The sequence below is a fragment of the Natator depressus genome, chromosome 2, assembly GCF_965152275.1.
Source record: "Natator depressus isolate rNatDep1 chromosome 2, rNatDep2.hap1, whole genome shotgun sequence".
NCBI lineage: Eukaryota > Metazoa > Chordata > Testudines > Cheloniidae > Natator > Natator depressus.
The window spans coordinates 156,168,477-156,187,967 of NC_134235.1; the positions used below are offsets into that span (position 1 = coordinate 156,168,477).

General features: G+C 39.0%; 1 protein-coding gene across 4 annotated transcripts in view; it reads left to right on the plus strand.

Annotated features, from left to right (window-relative positions):
* The window catches only part of EPB41L4B (erythrocyte membrane protein band 4.1 like 4B), a 249,164-nt gene that overhangs the window by 132,913 nt on the left and 96,760 nt on the right, over window positions 1-19,491 (plus strand). For 3 of the 4 annotated variants that reach the window (XM_074945196.1, XM_074945197.1, XM_074945199.1), the window contains exons 15-16: window positions 356-423; window positions 18,504-18,688. In XM_074945196.1, the coding sequence (XP_074801297.1) occupies window positions 356-423; window positions 18,504-18,688 (253 nt within the window). Of the gene's footprint in view, window positions 1-355; window positions 424-3,252; window positions 4,534-18,503; window positions 18,689-19,491 lie in introns of those variants that run through there. The other variant, XM_074945200.1, reaches the window with a different exon arrangement.

Sequence of the window (19,491 nt, forward strand, 5' to 3'; positions counted from 1 at the left end):
GTTGCCTGTGATACCACGGCTGCTGCATTATTTTTAGCACAAGAGCTGGAATTACACCCCCAGCTCCAAGTGTAGACGTAGCTGTAGGTTCCATGGTAGTAGTTCATGCTCACGTCTGTCAACAGCTGCAATTGTGATATTTGGTATATTTTTAAGGCAGGTCCTTCATCATTTTTTGGTACGACTGGTAATGGAAGTATGAAATTGCAGTAACAATGCAGGCAATTGTAACATGAGGATGATGTAATTGAGGACAACTCTTCACTTTAAAAAGAGCTCCATAGAAAAGTAATCAAATGCAATCAGATTAAGAAGTGATACAATGATATAATCAAAGCTAATATTTTATTTCCAGCCACAGTATCACCCTAATATACATCCTGGTCCACCACACTGGCACCCTCATACTCCTGTGAACGTAAGGTAAGCTTTCTCCATTGTATGGGAGGGATCATTTTTTTTCTTCTTTATTTTAAACAACCTGTTGAATTAGAACTGTGATGAGACTATGAGATGATGTATGTTAATCACTTCAGTTTTTGCTTTGACATATTCTAAGTCTATTAAACTTATTAGAAGGAAGTTGATAGTTTGCTTAGGTTTATTTTTAATGTATTATTCAGAACAAAATTTTAGGATTAAATTTTCCTTTTGAATTAATTTCTGTAGGTTGTGTCTCTGGCAGTGAGGTGCTTCATATTTTTAGTCAAATGAATTTTACTTTGATTAGCATTTAATCTGAGAAGACAGTGGAGCATGTCCTTTCAGGGTGGGCTTAAATCAACAATGTACAGCGACCTTTTTCTGTACTCCAGAAGCTTACATGGAAAATTATAGTGCTTTCCTATTGAACATTATATCAACAGATTGGTAGATTTAAAAAAAAAATCACATAAAAATAACTTTTTAAAACCTACCACCTGAAAATTCAGTATCTGTATAGCTATGAATATGGCTGATCTTACCACATAAAGACTTAAATTTTAGTGCTATCAGACAGGAATTAAGTGAAAACAAGTTTGGAAGAAACTCAGTCTAAATTGAAATCAGTATGGTTTATGTGCTTTTTCCCCAGGTAAATATAACTCTTTTTGACGTGTATTATTTTATTGCCAGACAGTGTCTAGGACGTTCATATATAACTGGCACCACCTTGAGTGCGTAGTATTGCTGTTCTCATCTATCCCCTCTTCCTGCCTCTTCATCTTAGTATTCTTAGATAAAACAATTCCTTCACAGAGTAGGTGGAGTTTGGTGCTGAGTGTAGGTGAGTGTGAGCGATAAGGGTAGGCTGTAAAGTGGAAGAAAGGATAGTCTGGTCTGAGATTATGGGACTGAGGAAGCAGGGAAAGGGCATAGTGATGGAAGACACAGTATTTCTCAGGTGGATCTGCAGATTATTTACCTCCATCTCAAAATTCCTAGAGAGTCTGGTAATAAAATAAATGTTAAGATAAAAACAAAACTACATTTATGGAAAAAACTTTAAAATATGTAATGAATCTGACATAAAATTACTGTTCAAAATCTCTCCTGTTGATTTTAACACAGAATGAGTTCAAAAATCTCCAGTTTCCTGTTACCAGGGAGTAGCTGCATCTACAGAGATTTTGTAACCATTTAAGGGTTTTTTCTAAAAAGAATTTCCATTTATGATATCAGTCTAGTTAATTCTGATATTTTTAAAGCCTAAAACTTTCCTTTAGGCGGAGTAATGTTGAGATAAGCAGAGCAGTGTGTTAAAAAGTTTGTAAGAGAACTTTTTTTTTCTTCAGTGAAGATTAAGGTCATTGCAAAGAGCTACAGGAAAATATGAAAAATGGCTTTTGCAAAGCTAAGTCTGTAAGAGATACATTATAGACCGATCCTGCAGGCCGTTTGTCAGCTGAGTTCTGAAAGGTGCTGAGCATGCTGGCCCCAATCCAACAAAGCATTTCAACACATGCTTTCACTTGAAGCATGTGAGTAGACTCGTTGAAGTGAATGGGACTACTCAAGTGATAAAAGTTAGAGCATGTGTTTAAGAGGTTGGGTAAATTTGTGCCGGAGTGCTCAGCCCCTGGCAGGATCAAGCCCTGGTTTCATATAACTCCCACAGCTGGGCTCTCAGAATTGGACTTGAGGTGGGACAAGAGATAAGGGGAGGATGTTGGTGGGATACTCTGTTCTGTTTTGTAAATAATGTAAACTCCAAAATAAGAAGGTGCAGAATCACTTTCCATCTTATCTCCATAAAATCTCCTCAGTAAAACTGTTCTGTTGTTACTCAGTTAAAATCTTATAGGATTGAATTTTCTTCCAAGATCTAACTGAGGTTAGTGGTCATTGTGTAATTTTTAGATTTATTATTGAGGTTCCCTTCAAGTAAAAATAAAAACTTAGCTTTCAATTTTAGATTCACAGTTTTCAGCCTACTTTGGTAGCGTACAAAGAAAGAATGTTTAAAAAAATTGGAGCAACTTCAATGTATTAATACAGAAGTATGTCTGGCATTATGCAATTATTTTTATTCACTTTTCATCATGTTGCTTAAAACAACTGCTTCTTGAAATGATTTATGGTGATTTGGTACATAGTACCTTCAGAAAGCTTGGGAGAGTTTGGTGATGGTAGTAGTTACCTATACCAGTATGCTAGGGAAAACATACATTTCTTCCTAGTTGCTTTTCAGAGTTCGGAGTGAATTTGTACACAAACTTGTATTCTAGCTGCAGGAACTAGAAGTTTTGTTTGGTTTAACAGGGTGGATGTGTAACGAAGTGCATCGGAGTTGAGCAAATGGCAGTATTTATGGGTGGATGACTGATTGCTTCATTAATGTTACTGTGTTTTTAATTTTTAAGCCTTTGGGAAATAGTACTTCCACTAGCTCAACTTTTTGCATGATTCTGCATTTATTGCTCACTTGGCAAAGCCACTTAGCCTTGCTGCAGTTAACTCTTTTCCCCTGGAAATTCAGTGGCTTTCAGGCATGATTATTTTTAACATTTGAAAGAAAAGATTCTAAAAGTGCCGTGCATGTGATCTAATCCAAAGTGCATTGAAGTCAATGGAAAGACTCCCAGTGGCTTCAGTGGGCTTTACATCAAGCCCATGATTCTATCCACCACTCCCTTCCATAGGTGTTCACTCTCCATCATTTTTCATGTGCATTTTAGAGCCTATCTGATAAACTCATATTACTGTATAGCATTCATAATTGTAAAATTTACTTCCACCTCTCACTAACCAATAACTGTGCAAATGGTACAGGCCACCCTACCATGATGACAGGCCATATTGGAAACCAACCACAAGTGGAGATGATCGCAATTTACAGTATATCCAAGATCAGAACCAGAAGAATTTAGGAGGAATCCAAAGTATGGTGTACCAAGATAAACTCATGACAACACTTTGAGAAACTGGGTCATCCTAATTTCACCTACCATCCTAGATGATCATTACATTCCATAAGCATTGTCTGTCTGTCTGCATTATGTTAAATGTATATTGTGTAAAAAGTGTGTCTTAATCTGTAGGGTCATCTTGTGTAGTGTTCCCAGACAATCTTGAAAGAAGTATTTTCAATATTTTTTGTAAAAATCTGATAAGTTTTGTGAAAGCTGGTCAGAGTTCACTGTGGCTCAAGTTCTGAAATTTTTGTAAATTGTTAAATTTATCATATTTTTGTGGGACTCTGGGCATGTTTCTTTAAAATATTACACACCACATCTTATTATTTTATCAGCTTGTTCTAATTTATGAACCCAATTAAAAAATGAATGAGCAGAAATTTAGTTTCTGAACTGATAGAAGGACAGGAGATGTGATATAAATGAAAAACAGAATCAAAACTCACTTTTGTAATTAAAAATGACTTAAATGGCCAGTGCTAAAGGGATCCTTTTGACATAATCAAAGGTTTTTTTCACAAAATAAAATTACCGGTGTTTATGTCACTTTAAACACAAGTATAGGGAAAACACTATAATTTTAAATTTAATAGATTACTCTGTTACTACTCAGATTTATTGATTAAACCAATGAGAAATTGCATACTATGCCTAAAGGTAGTATTTGCTGCTATGAACACAGGAATGTTAAAAAATAATGCCTTAATAATGGGTGCTGCTGTCTTTTGTCTGATTTTTTTTTAAATGAAATTGTGAATGTAAACCATAAGGAAGCATAAAACTACCTTTTGAAATTTTTTCTCCAAGAGGGTGATTCAAGAAATAGCTTGTAATCAATGTAGTACTTGAGGGAAGGGGAAACAGAGGGTCCTGATAAATAAAAAAGATGTTAGACTTCTGCGAAGTTGGATGTACACTTTACAGACTCAGGCCCTTACATAGGCGTGACTGGTACTTTGATCACTTGCCTATATTTTACTCAAGTCGTAGTGCCATCTTTATTCATATTTTCTTATTAATTTGGCCTTACAACTGATCTTTTGAAGTTTCCTGGAATAAGTAATATTCTTTATATTTGGGATATCTTAAACTGGTAGGTTTTTTTTAAACTTGATTTTAATAAGCATCCATTTGTAAATAGGGATAACCCTGCATTTTTTCAGAGCAAATTTGATAGTATATAACTTTGTAAAGTATATTTGTTTACAAATGCTATCATTAATATTTGTTTTGATCTTCCTTGTATGTGCTAAGTACAAATAAACATTCTCAAGCTTCTGGTTTTGTTTTGGATATATTATTATTTATCTGTTTAAAAGATATAAATACAATTTTTGTGGAAGTTAGGGGAATGATACACCACTGTGTTGTTCCAGTTTTATGCTCAGGTCACTGTGTAGCTTCAATGATGTAATATTGGAGTAACCCAGTGATGAATCAGGCCCAAGATTTTCATTGGAATCCACTGGAAATACTTGAAGGCACAGTGCACTATGATGTGAAAGTGCCAGTATAATATGTATGGCCTTCAACTGAGTATTCATCACTTCATGATTTTGTTATGGAACTTCATTAGATTTCTATATATATTGTTTATACTCAGTATTGCTTTTCTGTGCAGTATTTTTTGCTGCTGTTGTATAGGGAGCTGAAGACATTTAGAGCAAAATGTCTTGAAGTGCCACTTTAGCCCTATGTTGAAGATTTAAGTGGTGCATAAGCCTTGTGCTAGATCTCTGCATAAGGGTGAATTTTGCCCTTTATGATTATTTGTATATAGCAATTTTCATGCCTGGTACCAAATGGGAAAGCACTTATCTGATCTTATTCCTTCTCTTTAGAAGCACCGCAGATTCTCTCGGCTACATTTTTTTATGGCATGCCCATCCCTCAGTACTCAGTGGTCCTGAATACCTATAACAGCAGTGAGATTCAGGGGTAAGGAAGGGTTGGTATTGCAAGCAATAGGGGCAGGTCGTCTCCTGCTCCCCTTCGCTCCATCCACAGTTATTTCCTTTGGGGAGGACTAAAAAGGTAAAGGGCTGGTCTCCACTACAGGGAGAGCGGGACGGTCGATGCTGCTGCAATCGATGCAGCAGGGATCGATTTAGCAGGTCTAGTGAAGACCCACAAAATTGACAGCAGAGTGCTCTCTGGTTGACCCCAGTACTCCAGCTCTTCAAGAAGAGTAAGGGAAGCTGTCCGGAGAGTGTCTCCCGTCGACTCAGTACCGTGAAGACACTGGGGTAAGTCGACCTAAGCTATGTCGACTCTAGTTACGTTAGTCACATAGCTGGAGTAGCGTAACTTAGGTCACCTTACCCTCATAGTGAAGACAAGCCCAAAGTCTGACGTTTTGCATTTAACCTTTCTCTCCAGTGATGCTGCTCTGACTGCTGCCGCTGCAGTGAAGTAGGAAGAGACTCTACCTTTTGAATATGTATTTTAATTTAAAGGGCACTTTGGTGTTTGTTTTTTCTAAAATTGGCACCCCTACTATTTAGAAAGTATGATTTAGCTATTAAATCGGTGATACCAACCTTTGGATGCTAGAAATGCAACTCACCACTTTCACTTCTTAGCAAGGCAGAAATCTTCATGTTTTAAAGCAAAATTCTATTGCTTAACTCTTCTGAGAATGTTTGGTGAATTTGACTGCTAAAGGTAACTCTTTTAGTTTAAAAATTACTTGATAATAACTTTTGAAAATCTTTGGCTGTTAGGATTTAAGACTGGATCCTATTTGCAGGCCACTGTAGGAAACCTCTTTTGATATCACAGTTTTGCATTACAGTTCCTAAAATACTTTAGGTCCATTATCTATTGAAATAAATGTTCTTATGTCATGTTGTATAGGTTTCCTGCCAGGATTCCCCATGAGAATGCCACGGGATATTTATTTAAAGTAGTTCTCAGTTGTGTTCCAAATAGTAAAATACGCAGTTTTTCTATATGTACAAGTCACTTTTGAAATCTTTCCAGTTGTCCTAAGTAAACAGATACCACCACCTACTGAATGCTAACAAAGCAAGTTTTCCAGGATGCCCATTGTACTGTAGGTTTAACTTCTGAAAATGTTCTTCATCCTAATTTTTAAAAGTTTAATTTAAAAAATTATAATTTCCTTTGTATTAGTTGTAGGTACTTTTCAGAAAAACTCTTTGAAGACTTATCCTCTCCTGATTCCACAAGAACTAGAAATGTTGTAGCTATGTTGGTCCCAGGATATGAGAGAGACAAGGTAGGTGAAGTATTATGTTTTATTGGAGCAGTTTCCATTGGTGGAAGGGACAAGCTTTCAAGCTTCACGGAACTCTTCTTCAGGTCCAAGTTGGTCCAGTAAAATATCTTCTCTCTCTCATATCCCAATAAGACCTGAAGAAGAGTGCTGCATAGCTTAAAAGCTTGTTTTGTCCACTAACTGAAACAGGTCCAATAAAATATATTACCTCACCTGCCTTGTCTCTTTCAAGAAGTGGAAATTGAATGATCACAAATGGTGACAAAACTGTCTTTTCTGCAAAGTAGAGATGCTATTTGATGAATAGACATCACACCAGGAATCAAAAATTACATTGGTTTGTGTTCGAGTATATAGTGGAGAGAGTCTCAGATCTGCTGGAGCACCACTTGGTGCATTCAAGAGGTATTGGGGCTAAGGTGTCTTTACGCCATCTTTCTGTACTCCTCCCATCCCCCCCAGAACTGGAGGATATCTGGCCAGTTCAGTCCCAGCACAACTCAGTGCAGCCTATTTTGCAATGCAGCAATTACTGGACAGAAAAACACCAGAGTACCAGTCTCCCTCCTGCCCTGACGTCCCTCCTACACCAGGGACTCCAGGAGTTGTTGCAATGCCAGGTCTGTGACTTAGGCCAGGTTTATGGCCCATTGCAGCATCAGAGTATTGGCCTGGCCCTGAGACTGTGGGCTGTAGAAACAGGTTCTAGTATTGGGGAAGATGGCATCCCTTTGAATTAATTCTTCTTAGCATGGGTTACTTAACCTGTGAGTTTTCTCTTTTCAATTACTTAATCATGAATCACTTTGTCAGCTGAAGTGCAGACTGAAAATGTAGGGACTATATCATGTAATGCAATTGCATAGCTGTCAGTCTGGGGTGTTCACTCTGACAGAAATAACTGAGTTCTGCCAAAACATGTATCAGTGGGCCAAAATGCAGACTTCTCAAGTTCAAGGATTGCTTGCTCAAAGGCTATAGAATCAGGTGGAGCATCTAGTATGGCAGGTAAGTTGTAATATGTCTTTTGTCTTTCAGATCCCAAACCAGTGCACCAGAAGAGCTCTCTTCCATCTTGTAGAAATAGTAGTATAAGAGCTTGCAAATAATTTGGTAAATGTAACCACTGGTGCCAACAAGTAAGCTGACTGAGACAGGAAAAATGAAGATGCTGATATGACTTGATTTTCGGCATACGGACTCCCAAGTGGGGTAGAAAAACATAATCAGGATATGTGAGAGAGATTCCCTGCAGTGGGGAGAGGCAGGCCGACTTAGCTCTGCATTTCTTTTTGTTTTTTTGTGGGGAGTTTTAAATAAAAGGGTTCTTCAGAAGTTTCATGTCCTTGATCCAGCAGGAAGCCAGGTCGGTGCTATTCCCCCAGGAGCCACCTGGCTTGAATGAGGACCACTGCAGCACAGGCTCACTGAGGACCTAATTCAAAGTCCATGGGAAGACTACATTGATGGGCTTTGGATCAGGCTCCAAGAACAGTACATTGTTTTCCTTTTGCTTTGTAAAGTGGGGAGCTGAGGAGAGCAATATTTATCGGTTATTGCTATTCATGCATCACCATTAGTGCTGACTGTTAGCCAGGAAACAGAAAATTACTTCCCCCCCCCCCTTTTTTTTTTGTTTTTTTGGTAAGTGTCTGTGGATTCTTCAAAGGCCAGGGCATGCTGGAATACTTGCTTCTGCCACAAAACAACAGCAACCAAAGAACCTCACTTTGAGAGATTAACCTGAGCTAGCTTTGCTGGTTAGATGTAGGAACTTGCCTCTGTGTTCACTACACTTGTTCCACATCGTGAGGATGAAAGCTTTGGGATTGCTGGAACTCAGAATTTTTTTTTGTGTAAATAGCATGTTTGCATCACATTTATTTCTGTTTTAAGAATGAAATGGCTGCATTTGAAAAATACAACTCAATTTTTATTATTCGTGCTTATTATGGTAGTACCTAGGGGGCAACCAAGAAGGGGGGGGAGGGCATTATGCCACTGTACAAATATAGAAAAATATAGTCCCTATCCCTTTGGTGACAAAGAGTTTACAGCCAAAATAGAGAAGATAGACACAGGGTCAGGGAAAGAGACAGAACAAACATACTTCTTCATTAGTGTATATTGTTAGTTGCATTCCCATCCCTAGAGATCCCTTGAAAAGCAGTCAAATTCTGAGAGAGACTACAATTGCAAGGAGCCAGGTTTTCAAAAGAGCTCAGAGCCCAGCAGCTCCCATTGTTCTCTTAGGTGCCATTGTATTCTGAAAAGTGATGGGCATTGTGGGCTTCCACATTGAATGTTTCTCAAAGATTTCCATATCATATGTGCTAAGTTTTTCTTTCTGCCTGACCTGCCAAAAAAACCCCACCAACCTAACCTGGATTCTGAGAGTCAAGTTGGGTTCCTTCCTCACATGGCTCATCCCCCGTAATAAAGGTTCTGCAAGCCAAATTTTGTATCAGTTACTGGCACACCTTTGCAATCCAGTTTTAGAAGTCTGACCCTTGATAGTTCTTTCAAATAAAACAAATTGTTCCTTAACAGCTAGCCCTGTGATATTTCTGAATGTGGGTTTTAAGCTCTTCAGGGCAAGGATCTCATCATACCTGCCTGAAAGGCCCCTAGCTTACTTATCACTGAATAAATACTAATAGATAGAAAATGTAAATAAAGGTCCATTAACAAACTTTCATATTAGTTCACAGTATGTAATCCTCTCTAGATTTTTTTTCTCCATCCCAGTTCAGAGATCTGGTAAATTCTTTATAATTAAATACACACTGTATGTTCAACCCTTTGGAGTTAATGGGATTTGAAGATGCTCAGCACCTTGCAGCATTGCATCGTTTGAGAGAGAGAGTCTTTTTTTAATGCATTATCATATGTTCACACTGATCAAAATCAACTTGACGACGTATGTTCTAAAGGATTTCAGAGGACCATGGCACTTGGAGAGAAGAGAATGCTTCTACTCTGCTAGCTCTCTGACCAGCTGCATGTCTTTTCCTTTTGGTTGTGTTTGAAGTACATTAATTCTCTCAACTCCGAGCAGTCTGCTGCTCCCTGCAGCACACTTTGTGGTGACAGCTCATCTTCCCATAGTGATTTGCTGTTTGGGTATTCTCAACAGACTCAAAGCGCCTCCTCTCACAGGCAGAAGAGTCTCACTGACAATGGTTCTCCCAAGCAGCATGTGACATGCAAGCACTTTTCAGATCACCAAGGATTGTTCTGTGGACCACAGTTGAAGAACCACTTCACTGAATGATTTGTTCACCAAGAGATTAGAAAGACCCCTTCAACTTTTAAAGAAAGAAGGTTGAGGTGATAAATCCTACCAAGAGATCATTCAGAAACTGTCTCAAAATTACATTAGCATTGTCAATCATATTTTCATTCCCAATATTTGTTAGGCTTTTTTGAACTTGTCATACTTCGTACTTTCTGTAGTCTGTATTTTTTTGCATTTTGTTTTTCCTATTAGGGTCTGATGATTTGGGATGATTAGGGTCTGATTTGAGCTACTGTTCTAAAAAACCTCCCCATTTTTATTTTTATTAAAAAGATAAATTTTTGAATTACTAGAAGAAAGGTCCAGAACAGGAGCACTTTTTAAAAATTGTAGTCACTTGCTAAAAAAAAGTTTTAAGTAATTTGAAGAGTAGTTTAAAAAAAGTCATTATATTTAAAAGCCATATTTTTGCTCACAAAATGTTCTGTTGCTCAGTCATGTCCCCCTGAAGAACTGAAAGGAGCAGCCATTGAACTCAGTTGGCAGTAGGAAATGCTGGTCTAATACAGTTTAAAGTCAGACAACAAGCTATTTAAATATTTAACAAATACTTTTTCTCCAGTCAATCGGTTTATAACAGTCCCACAAACAACATGCAACTTGCCCCACAGCATTAGTTTTTGCATTTTCTGAGAGTCATGGGGAAACGGAAATGTTAAACTGTTTATGCAGTCACACAGAGAATATTGACCAGTTGGATAGCAGTACAGTCAATATCTGAAATTCCCAGGTTAGAAAAAGGAGAACGATGTTTACATCCTAGTTGTATCTTTGATATCCATGTGCTAAATCCTACATTTTTGAGGCCACTCAGCCTGGCAGCTTTGTCAGTCAGCAGGACCACACTGTCTGCATTCAGGAGAGACTGCTTTTCCTCCACTCGGGGCAGTGGGAGAGAACCAAGGGAGGAGGAAGATTGGGGCCTAATGGGTGGGTGAAGAGATGGAAAAGATACCCAAGATGAGACCGTAGAGTGAAGAGGGAGAAGAGAGCCCAATGTTGAACCACAAGTGGGACAGAGGAGCAGGGAGAGAGACTCCAGCAGAAGGGGGCATCTGGGGAAAAGTTAGATGGAAGGAAAGATTTTAGTGTTTGGTTTAGGGTGGGAGGAAATGGAAAAGAAAAGCTAACTGGAAGTAAACAATGATAAGGACTGAGGAGATAAAGAAGGCAAAGTAGAAGGGAAAAGAGAATGGAAAAGCAAGGGAACCTGTGGTCTATGCAGCTTTAAAAACAATAGTGTGTATGGTTACTAGATCTTTAAGGTCTGGAACACACTGTTTCTTGCTCCAAAGAGGTGTTAATTGGACATGAAACTGATCACTTTGAAAAAAAAGTTTTGACCTAAAAAAGGGAACATTTAAAATGATTGGTTTGGGGGTGTTTTATTTTGTTTGTTGGGGGGGGGTGTTGGTGACAATATTTTGCTGCTGTTCAACCAGCTTCTCTTACAGCTGGTCAGAATTTTCAGCAAAAACATAGTCTGAAAATTGCAAAATAACTGAAATTTTATCTCTAGTCAGAATCAATTGGTGTTGATTGGAGACTGAGCCTAAGAAGGACCATCTCGACTGTACTAAGTTGATTCATTTAGGTGTCACTTTATTTTCTTCTTGCTGATATTATTCTCTGTGGAAACAAGTGAAATTTTCCTTTCTTTGAACAGTGTTAGTCTACTGTACATAGTTCTGCTTTCAGCTTGAATGGTAATGTAAATAGCATTAATGGAATTTAAACTTCAGCCTTAGCTTGACTGTGTCTTGGATTTGCCTGCAGGGCCTTTAGGTTTTTGCGCCTTGATTCCTTATGCCTCTGAGAGAGGCTCCCCGACCCTTTTTATGTTCCTGGATTTACAAACACCTGATCAAACCTTAGAGTGACTCAACAATAATTGCAGTACATCTTCATTCTGGTTTTAAACTTGTGAGTTTAGGGTAGCTCATCAGAAGAGCTTAATCGTTCCTATGTAGGGTCCGAGAAATTTCTTCCCAGTTAAAGTCCACTTAGTCATTCAGCCTCTAGAGGTGTCTTTAGGAATGAAATGGGCTCCTCTGGACCATCTTCAGTTGCTGCGCACCTGCAATAGGATTTCCTAATTTTTCTAGTATGGATGCATATAGAGCAGCTTTTATACCTTCGTCTACACCACATAAACAGAGCATGTAGGCCTTGTGATGCACTTTTTCTCCCTAGAGCATGCCCCTTACTCCCATGCTAAGTGTCAGAGTTCACACCTATTTCTCCCCCATCTGCTCTATGACCATCCCTTTTGTTATATTGTTTGCATGCAATAAAGCCCTTTCCAGGTAATCTGCTCCAGCCCATGTACCAGAAACGGTAGTTAGCCCAGTATTTGCAAAAACCAGGTTCACTCTCTTCTAGCTCATTTCTTCCTCATTCCTATCCACAAAGAAATCATAAATGCTTGTGTCAAGGTTCCTTCCCCACTCTGAACTCTAGGGTACAGATGTGGGGACCTGCATGAAAAACCCCCTAAGCTTATTTTTACCAGCTTAGGTTAAAACTTCCCCAAGGTACAAATTTTTACCTTTTGTCCTTGAACCTTTATGCTGCCACCGTCAAAGTGTCTAACAAAAACAACAGGGGAAGTGCCCACTTGGAAACGTCTCCCCCACAAAATATCCCCCCAAGCCCTACACCCCCTTTCCTGGGGAAGGCTTGATAAAAGTCCTCACCAATTTGCATAGGTGAACACAGACCCAAACCCTTGGCTCTTAAGAACAAGGAAAAACCAATCAGGTTCTTAAAAGAGAATTTTAATTAAAGAAAAAGTAAAAGAAAAACCTCTGTAAAATCAGGAAGGGAAATACCTTACAGAGTAGTCAGATTCAAAACATAGAGAATCCCGCTAGGCAAAACCTTAAGTTACAAAAAGACACAAAAACAGGACTATACATTCCATTCAGCACAACTTATTTTATCAGCTATTTAAACAAAACAGAATCTAACGCATATCTAACTAGATTGCTTACTAACTCTTTACCGGAGTTCTGACCTGCATTCCTGCTCTGGTCCCAGCAAAAGCATCACACAAGACAGAGAGAACCCTTTGCTTCCCACCCCTCCAGCTTTGAAAGTATCTTGTCTCCTCATTGGTCATTTTGGTCGGGTGCCAGGGAGGTTATCTTAGCTTCTTAACCCTTTACAAGTGAAAGGGTTTTTCCTCTGGCCAGGAGGGATTTAAAAGTGTTTACCCTTCCCTTTATATTTACGACAGCTTGTTTGCCGCATAGCTATTCTCATGCACACTTAGTGCCATATTCCAAGCTTTGCAGCCTATAGTAATACTTTGCATGGGTCAGGTGCTTTACAGGGTTAAAGCAAATTACAAACCTTAACTAAAATTAAGGGTTTTGAGCTTTTCATGAAACTTTGGGAGAAAATGAGAGGATTGAAAATTGAAATTTTTAAAATGTGTTAACGGAGAAAATGGACCACAAGCTATTTACTGTATGTTTTAGGGTTGCTTTTAACCAAATACAGTAAAGGAAATTAAAATTTTGAAATGACAGAAATGTAGCAGCACTTGAACAGGAAATAAAGGTGAATCCAAAGAGAGATCTCTCTTTCACGATCCAGGGGGCTATTCTATTATGTTGGGACACAATTTGATGTCCACTGGTACCATATATATCACATGAAAGCCTACAGGGTCACGCAGCAACTCCCTTTGCACGCACCAGCCCTGTGTGAAATGACCTATTGTAAAAAACCACATGGTACCTTGGAGGTTAAGAGAGAGATTTAAGACACAAGTGAAAGTCAGGCCCCAAGACCCACTGAAAGGCAAAGGGAGATTGACTCCTATTTATGCCTAACTCTCATTTGTGCTTTTTGAAAACCTCCCCCTCAAACAATCAAATAGGTATGCTTATACCAGCACTGACTCTCCTTAGGGAGCACAGTTAAAACTCTTCTTGAATTTTGAGAAGGTGGTATTGTGACAAAGTGATTGGTGAGATATCTCCTATTAGAGCTAGGTGGGTGGCAGGAGATTCCCAGCCCATTCAGTTCAAAGAATGCTGTGTAGACCTGATGCTGTAGAAAGATATCAGCAAGCTGCAAATAGCCATATAAGGCATTCTTCAGGCTGTGGATGGGAGGATGGAGGGGGCTGTGAAGACGTGCATTTGAAATGCTAAGCCTTTTTAAATATGAAGAGATTACAGTGCTTAGTTCAGAGGGAATGCTCTTACAATAAATGGATGCAGGTGTGACATTTGTTGAAAGTCAAACAAAATATCACTCTCCAATCTAGAAGCCTTTCTTTCTAAATCACCATCCACCTGTTGGGGGGAGAACCTAGACCCACTGAATGTACTAGCATTCCCATGGCCAGAGTAGTCCAAGCATGCCTTCCCGCACCCACACCTAAAGCACAAAACAGGGAGCTGCTCTGACACTGGGTTCCCAGAGTCTTCAAAACCATGTGGGGGCGGAGGCCCACCAATCACCTCCCAATTACAGCTTTAGGCCCCTGGGAAGCACCTGGACTGCAGCAGACACCATGGGTGAAAGGGAGCCTTCATAGCCCAGCTCTGTGATATTGGCTAAGACCATTCTTGTGAAATCCTCAGTAGGAGGGTGGGAGAATTTCCCAGTTGAATAGGGATGACTGTTGGGAGGATGGGATGGAAAGGCATCAGGTCAGAAGCTAAGGATTTCTCTGTGTGAGGATGGAGACATCAGTGTGGTGAAGTGGTGATAAGACAGTGGAGGGGGAAGGCTGGATGGTAGGAAAATGTAAAAGTTTTAATTGAATAAGCAGCGTGTTATAAGTAATGTTTGCCTGATACAGAGCTAGGCTTTAGAAGTAGCAATGGAAATAGGGCAGATGAAAGGGGGCAAAGAAGTGAAAAAATGTGTATTGTATCATCTATCCTACTACTTAGTTTGTATGCTGCCTTTTTTGGTGAGATTAAAATAGTTTATGGTCAAGGGCTACATATCTGAATTCTGGACTTCTACCATCTTTGTGAAAAATGCAGTTAGTGGAATAATGAGGGTCAGCTAGTGGCCCAGGAGTGGGCAATGGACTGATTTAGAATGAAGCATTCGTCTTTTTCCTTTAGAGTATGGGCAGTATTGCACTACCTCTTTTCTCCTTGATGTTCAAGTAATCTATTATGTAGTAAGCTAGTAGGGCTTGTCAGGGAGACATTAAACTAAGAGAAAAGGTGGAGTGGTACAGCAAAGGGAAAAGTTGCAGAAAGGTAAATAGGCAGAGCATCAAAGAAAGATGCAATAAGAGGAAAGGATGTGGGGTAGCAAAATTATCTTTTAAGAGATTAAAATCAAGGTGGAATTTTGGCATACTAGGAAGGTCAAAAGAGAAATAGAGGAGGAGAAAATATGCAAGTTTACTCATACAAAAAAACTAGGTGTCTATAACAATGTGAGAAGTCTGGGGAACAAGTGGAAAAACTAGAGGTCTTATGACGTGATCAAAACTTTGTTTTGGTTGGCATTACCTTGTTGGGGAAAAAACATAACTGCAATGTCAGTTCAAACTGGCAAGACATATCCATGAGAGAGAGGGAAAGGAAAGAGGAGAAGTTGTTGAGCAGAAAAGTAGAGAAAGATAATGTTTCAATTCTCTGGGTTAAAATAAAGACCATGAAGAACAGAGAAGACCCAGTGAGGTACCTATGCTAGAGCACACCAAACCATGGAGAGGTAGAGTTCGAGGTCTGTACTCCTAGAAGTTTTGACTTGATGTGTGTTGGAAATGTAATATTAAGGCTTCCAAATGCCTTTAAATGAAATAGCGTAAATGACATGGAATGGGTAATTTGGATTCCTCAGGTTTGAGATTTTGGATTGGATAATTCCAAGTCTGTCATATGTAGGGCCAGTTCACTAGGTCAGAAGCTGCAGTCCCAGTCGTTCTCTGACTCACCAGTCTCCCACAGAACCTCATATGGGAGTGAGAGTGGGCTGTGATTATTGTCCTATCCTGCAAATGTACGCAGGGAACCAGCCATGAAGGTGAGTTTGAATGTCTGTCGTTCACTTTTAACCCTGAAGAAGGATAGAAGTTTATGGTTCTTTTGGGTAGAGTAGACCACCAAGGTAAATGGGGGATTTCACATCTCAGGTTGCTGAGCTGGTGTTTGTGCTGCTGTTGGATTCCTTATAGTTCATTGCCCATGGAGACTTCGACATGCACGTGAACATAATCTTTGCTGAGCTAACTCTTTACTTCCTTGACATGATGGACTTCCCTGGGTTTTACCTGTAAGGTTGAGTCCTTTACCCACATAGTCAAGAAACGTTTTCACAGATCTAGGGATATGCTCAATTTGATTACAAAGATGATTTAAATAGTTGAGATACTTAAATCGTTTCCTCCATTTCAATATGGCAGCTATTTCACATCCATATCAACCTCTGAGACTTGATTTATGAAGTTTTATGGTCTCATTGATGTTGATGAACAACTGGTCTCCTCTTCCAACCAGTGTGCCTATCTGCTCACCTGCAGCTATTATCATTTTTTTAAAGAGGACCCTCAACTCTATGATCCTTTACCATACTCTGGTTTAATGGTGATCTCTGTGTCTTGAAACAGTTGAATTGTACAAAGGATGGCAGCAAAGTCACCTGGAATCTGACATTTTCTACAGAACATTCATTTGTGTGTACAAAAGAGCTATAACATAAGACAAAAAAAGTTAATTATCCCCAGTCATAGACACCTCAAAAGGATTGTCTAGGTGCACTCTCATTTAGTGTGCAGTCTCATTGTCCTGGACTGATTTGTCCCATGAGTACTTCCTTCAGTTGATTGCTGTGTTGAAGATGTGGTGGTCTTGCTGAATGAGAGACTAGTGTCAGGTTATTTTCTCCAAACCTTTGGAGTTTGAGAACTACAGGCTCCAGATGGCTTGTCATCTAGTGTTTGCATTTGATTTGGTTTCTAAGGAGGATATTTCTCATCTTCTGGTCTCCTACCACTTGTAGATCTGAGCCATGTTTATCCTGGTCACTTAAGACAAGTGGGGTAGCTACGGTGCCATTACTGGCAGTCTGTTCCAATGTCTTGCTTTGTGAGAGGAGACTTCCAACTGTCCTTAAACATGCAGTGGTCCACCTCCTCCCCAATGAACCAACTTTTGACATTGAAGTGCCGGTCAGGTACCACCAGCCAGAGCCTCTCATAGAGTTAGAAAAGTTTTTTGAGAAGGCCATGGTTATTGGAAAGGTACAAAGTTATGCACTTGGACAAGTCTTTTTGAAATAATACAACAATGTCTGTTTGCAAATGACTGGTTAATTTTGCTTTGAGAGGGTGGATGAATAAAGGTTTTTTCTACATAGTATGCTGTCTAGTTGGAAATAATCTGCTCATTTTTCCTTCTAATTCTTCAGTTTGTCTTTACTTCATGTTTTCAGGTTTTTCTCTCTTTCGTTGTAAACTGCCAGCAGGTGGATAAATGTTCCACCTGCTCTTCATATGTTCTAAATAGGCTGGAAATTCTCTTTTTTTAATTTTTTTTTCTAATTTAGTGTTCCAAAACCTACTACAATTTTGAATATTAATAAATTTATAAAATGATATCGACTACTTTTTCAAATATTTTAAAATGTATAATATTCCATGAGGAAGAAACTTTATTTGCACTAATTTGTATAGATGGTATAAAGCACTTACTACTTTTTGGTTGCTGGAATTAAGAGGCAATCAACATCTGCCTTAGACATTTCAAGTAATACATTTATATAGGACCTATACAATTATTGAATAAAGTGTATGTTAGTATCTGAGTCAATACTGATATAGAATTAAGGGCAAACTTTCACTAAGATCTCAACCTGGTCTTCATTTCTGCATGCACAATTGTTGTGTGCTCTTGTTCTCTTACAGAAATATTTATATGTACAAAATTTATTTGTACTTTATTTACCAGCACAAATGTGATTTCATTGTTGGCACAAGTAAATGCTCAACTAAGAATACTGTTTTTTCAGAATTTTATTATTCCCAATATCTGTCAAACTTTTCCCCTGAGCATTTTCACCATTTTTTCAGAGGCTCATTCCACCTCACTGTGTGAAGTTACTCTGATCCCATTCTCTAGATTCCTTCAATAAGTCAAAGCAGACTGAAGATGAATTGCTGTGGTATGGCTTGGGCATTCTCTTACCAAAAATGAAAATGCAAATCCCCATCTGATGGGTTTTGATGTTTGCTTAGCTCCATGCTCTGGACCATATATCATTTACATTTGAGTCATGGAATATTTTTGGGGGGAAGCATCATTAGCATTTAAAGCAGAAAATAATTCACAAATGAAAATCTTACCGCCTTGCTGTGCATGCAGGACTCCCATTGGTGCAAAGTGTTAGGGTAGGATATATGCCATTTTTTTCCCAGTTAAATTGAAATGAATTCATCTTAAATGGGTGGAGTACTTGGGTTTACAAAAATTAAAGAACCTTCTTGAAAAATCGACATTGTCCAAGAAAAGCAGTTTAAATTCCCCAAAAAGGCATAATTGCTTTGTCACTTTAAAAGATTCTAATTTGAATGGAATTTGTTTCACAGCTACCCTTTGAACAACACTGACCTTCATCAGTTCAACATTGAAGAAAATGGTGGAGCACCATTTACCACAAAAATGTCTGGAAGGCATCACCACCACCATCACCGGCATCACCATCACCACTCTAATTATGGAGTAATTGTTCCCGACAGCAAAGATATTGTTTCTGGAGTTCCAAACCCAAATAGTAAGTCTATTAAATGTAACAGAATTTCAGTAATTACTCTGGCATGAGATTTGTCACAGGCAAGGAGACAGAGAGCATCAAAGAAGGGGAGCTATTGCATTTCAGATTTTCTCAATGAAGAGCATACTTTCTATTCTCAGATTTCATGGTTGATGCAAATTAATCAGGATTCACAATTTTCTGGCTCTGCTGTTGAATGCTTGGTTACAGGATTTGGCAATTAATTTGAATTCCATAACTGAACAACCACTAGATTAGTCATAGAGTTAGACGCTTGGCACAGAATGATATATTTCATTATTATTATTATATATTTAGTGTCACAGGCATATCCCTTACTATCCTCTTCTTCTCCTGTCCCCTGTGTCCATGTGTCTGCTGACCTGGTTCCCACTTTTCTCCTCACCCCTTTTAATTTGAATCAAGCAGCTTTCTTCTTCATGGTATCTGGACACAAGCTTGAGGAGCACTGAGAGCACAGAACACACAGTCTCCCTGCCCTCAGGTCCAGTTAGGGTGACCAGATAGCAACTGTGAAAAAACGGGATGGGGGTGGGGGGTAATAGGTGCCTATATAAGAAAAGGTCCCCAAAAATGGGACTGTCCCTATAAAAACGGGACATCTGGTCACCCTAGCTCCAGGGCCCAGCTCCACAGCCTCCCCCCTTGTGTAAGGAGAAGCAATTGCAGGAAATCGCTAGAGGCTGGAATGTGATCAGTGCAGATGGAATCTTCAAGTCACTCTCACACCTCTGCTGAACATGTGCAAGTGGCAAAAATCAGGAACAATTCACAGTCAGTCA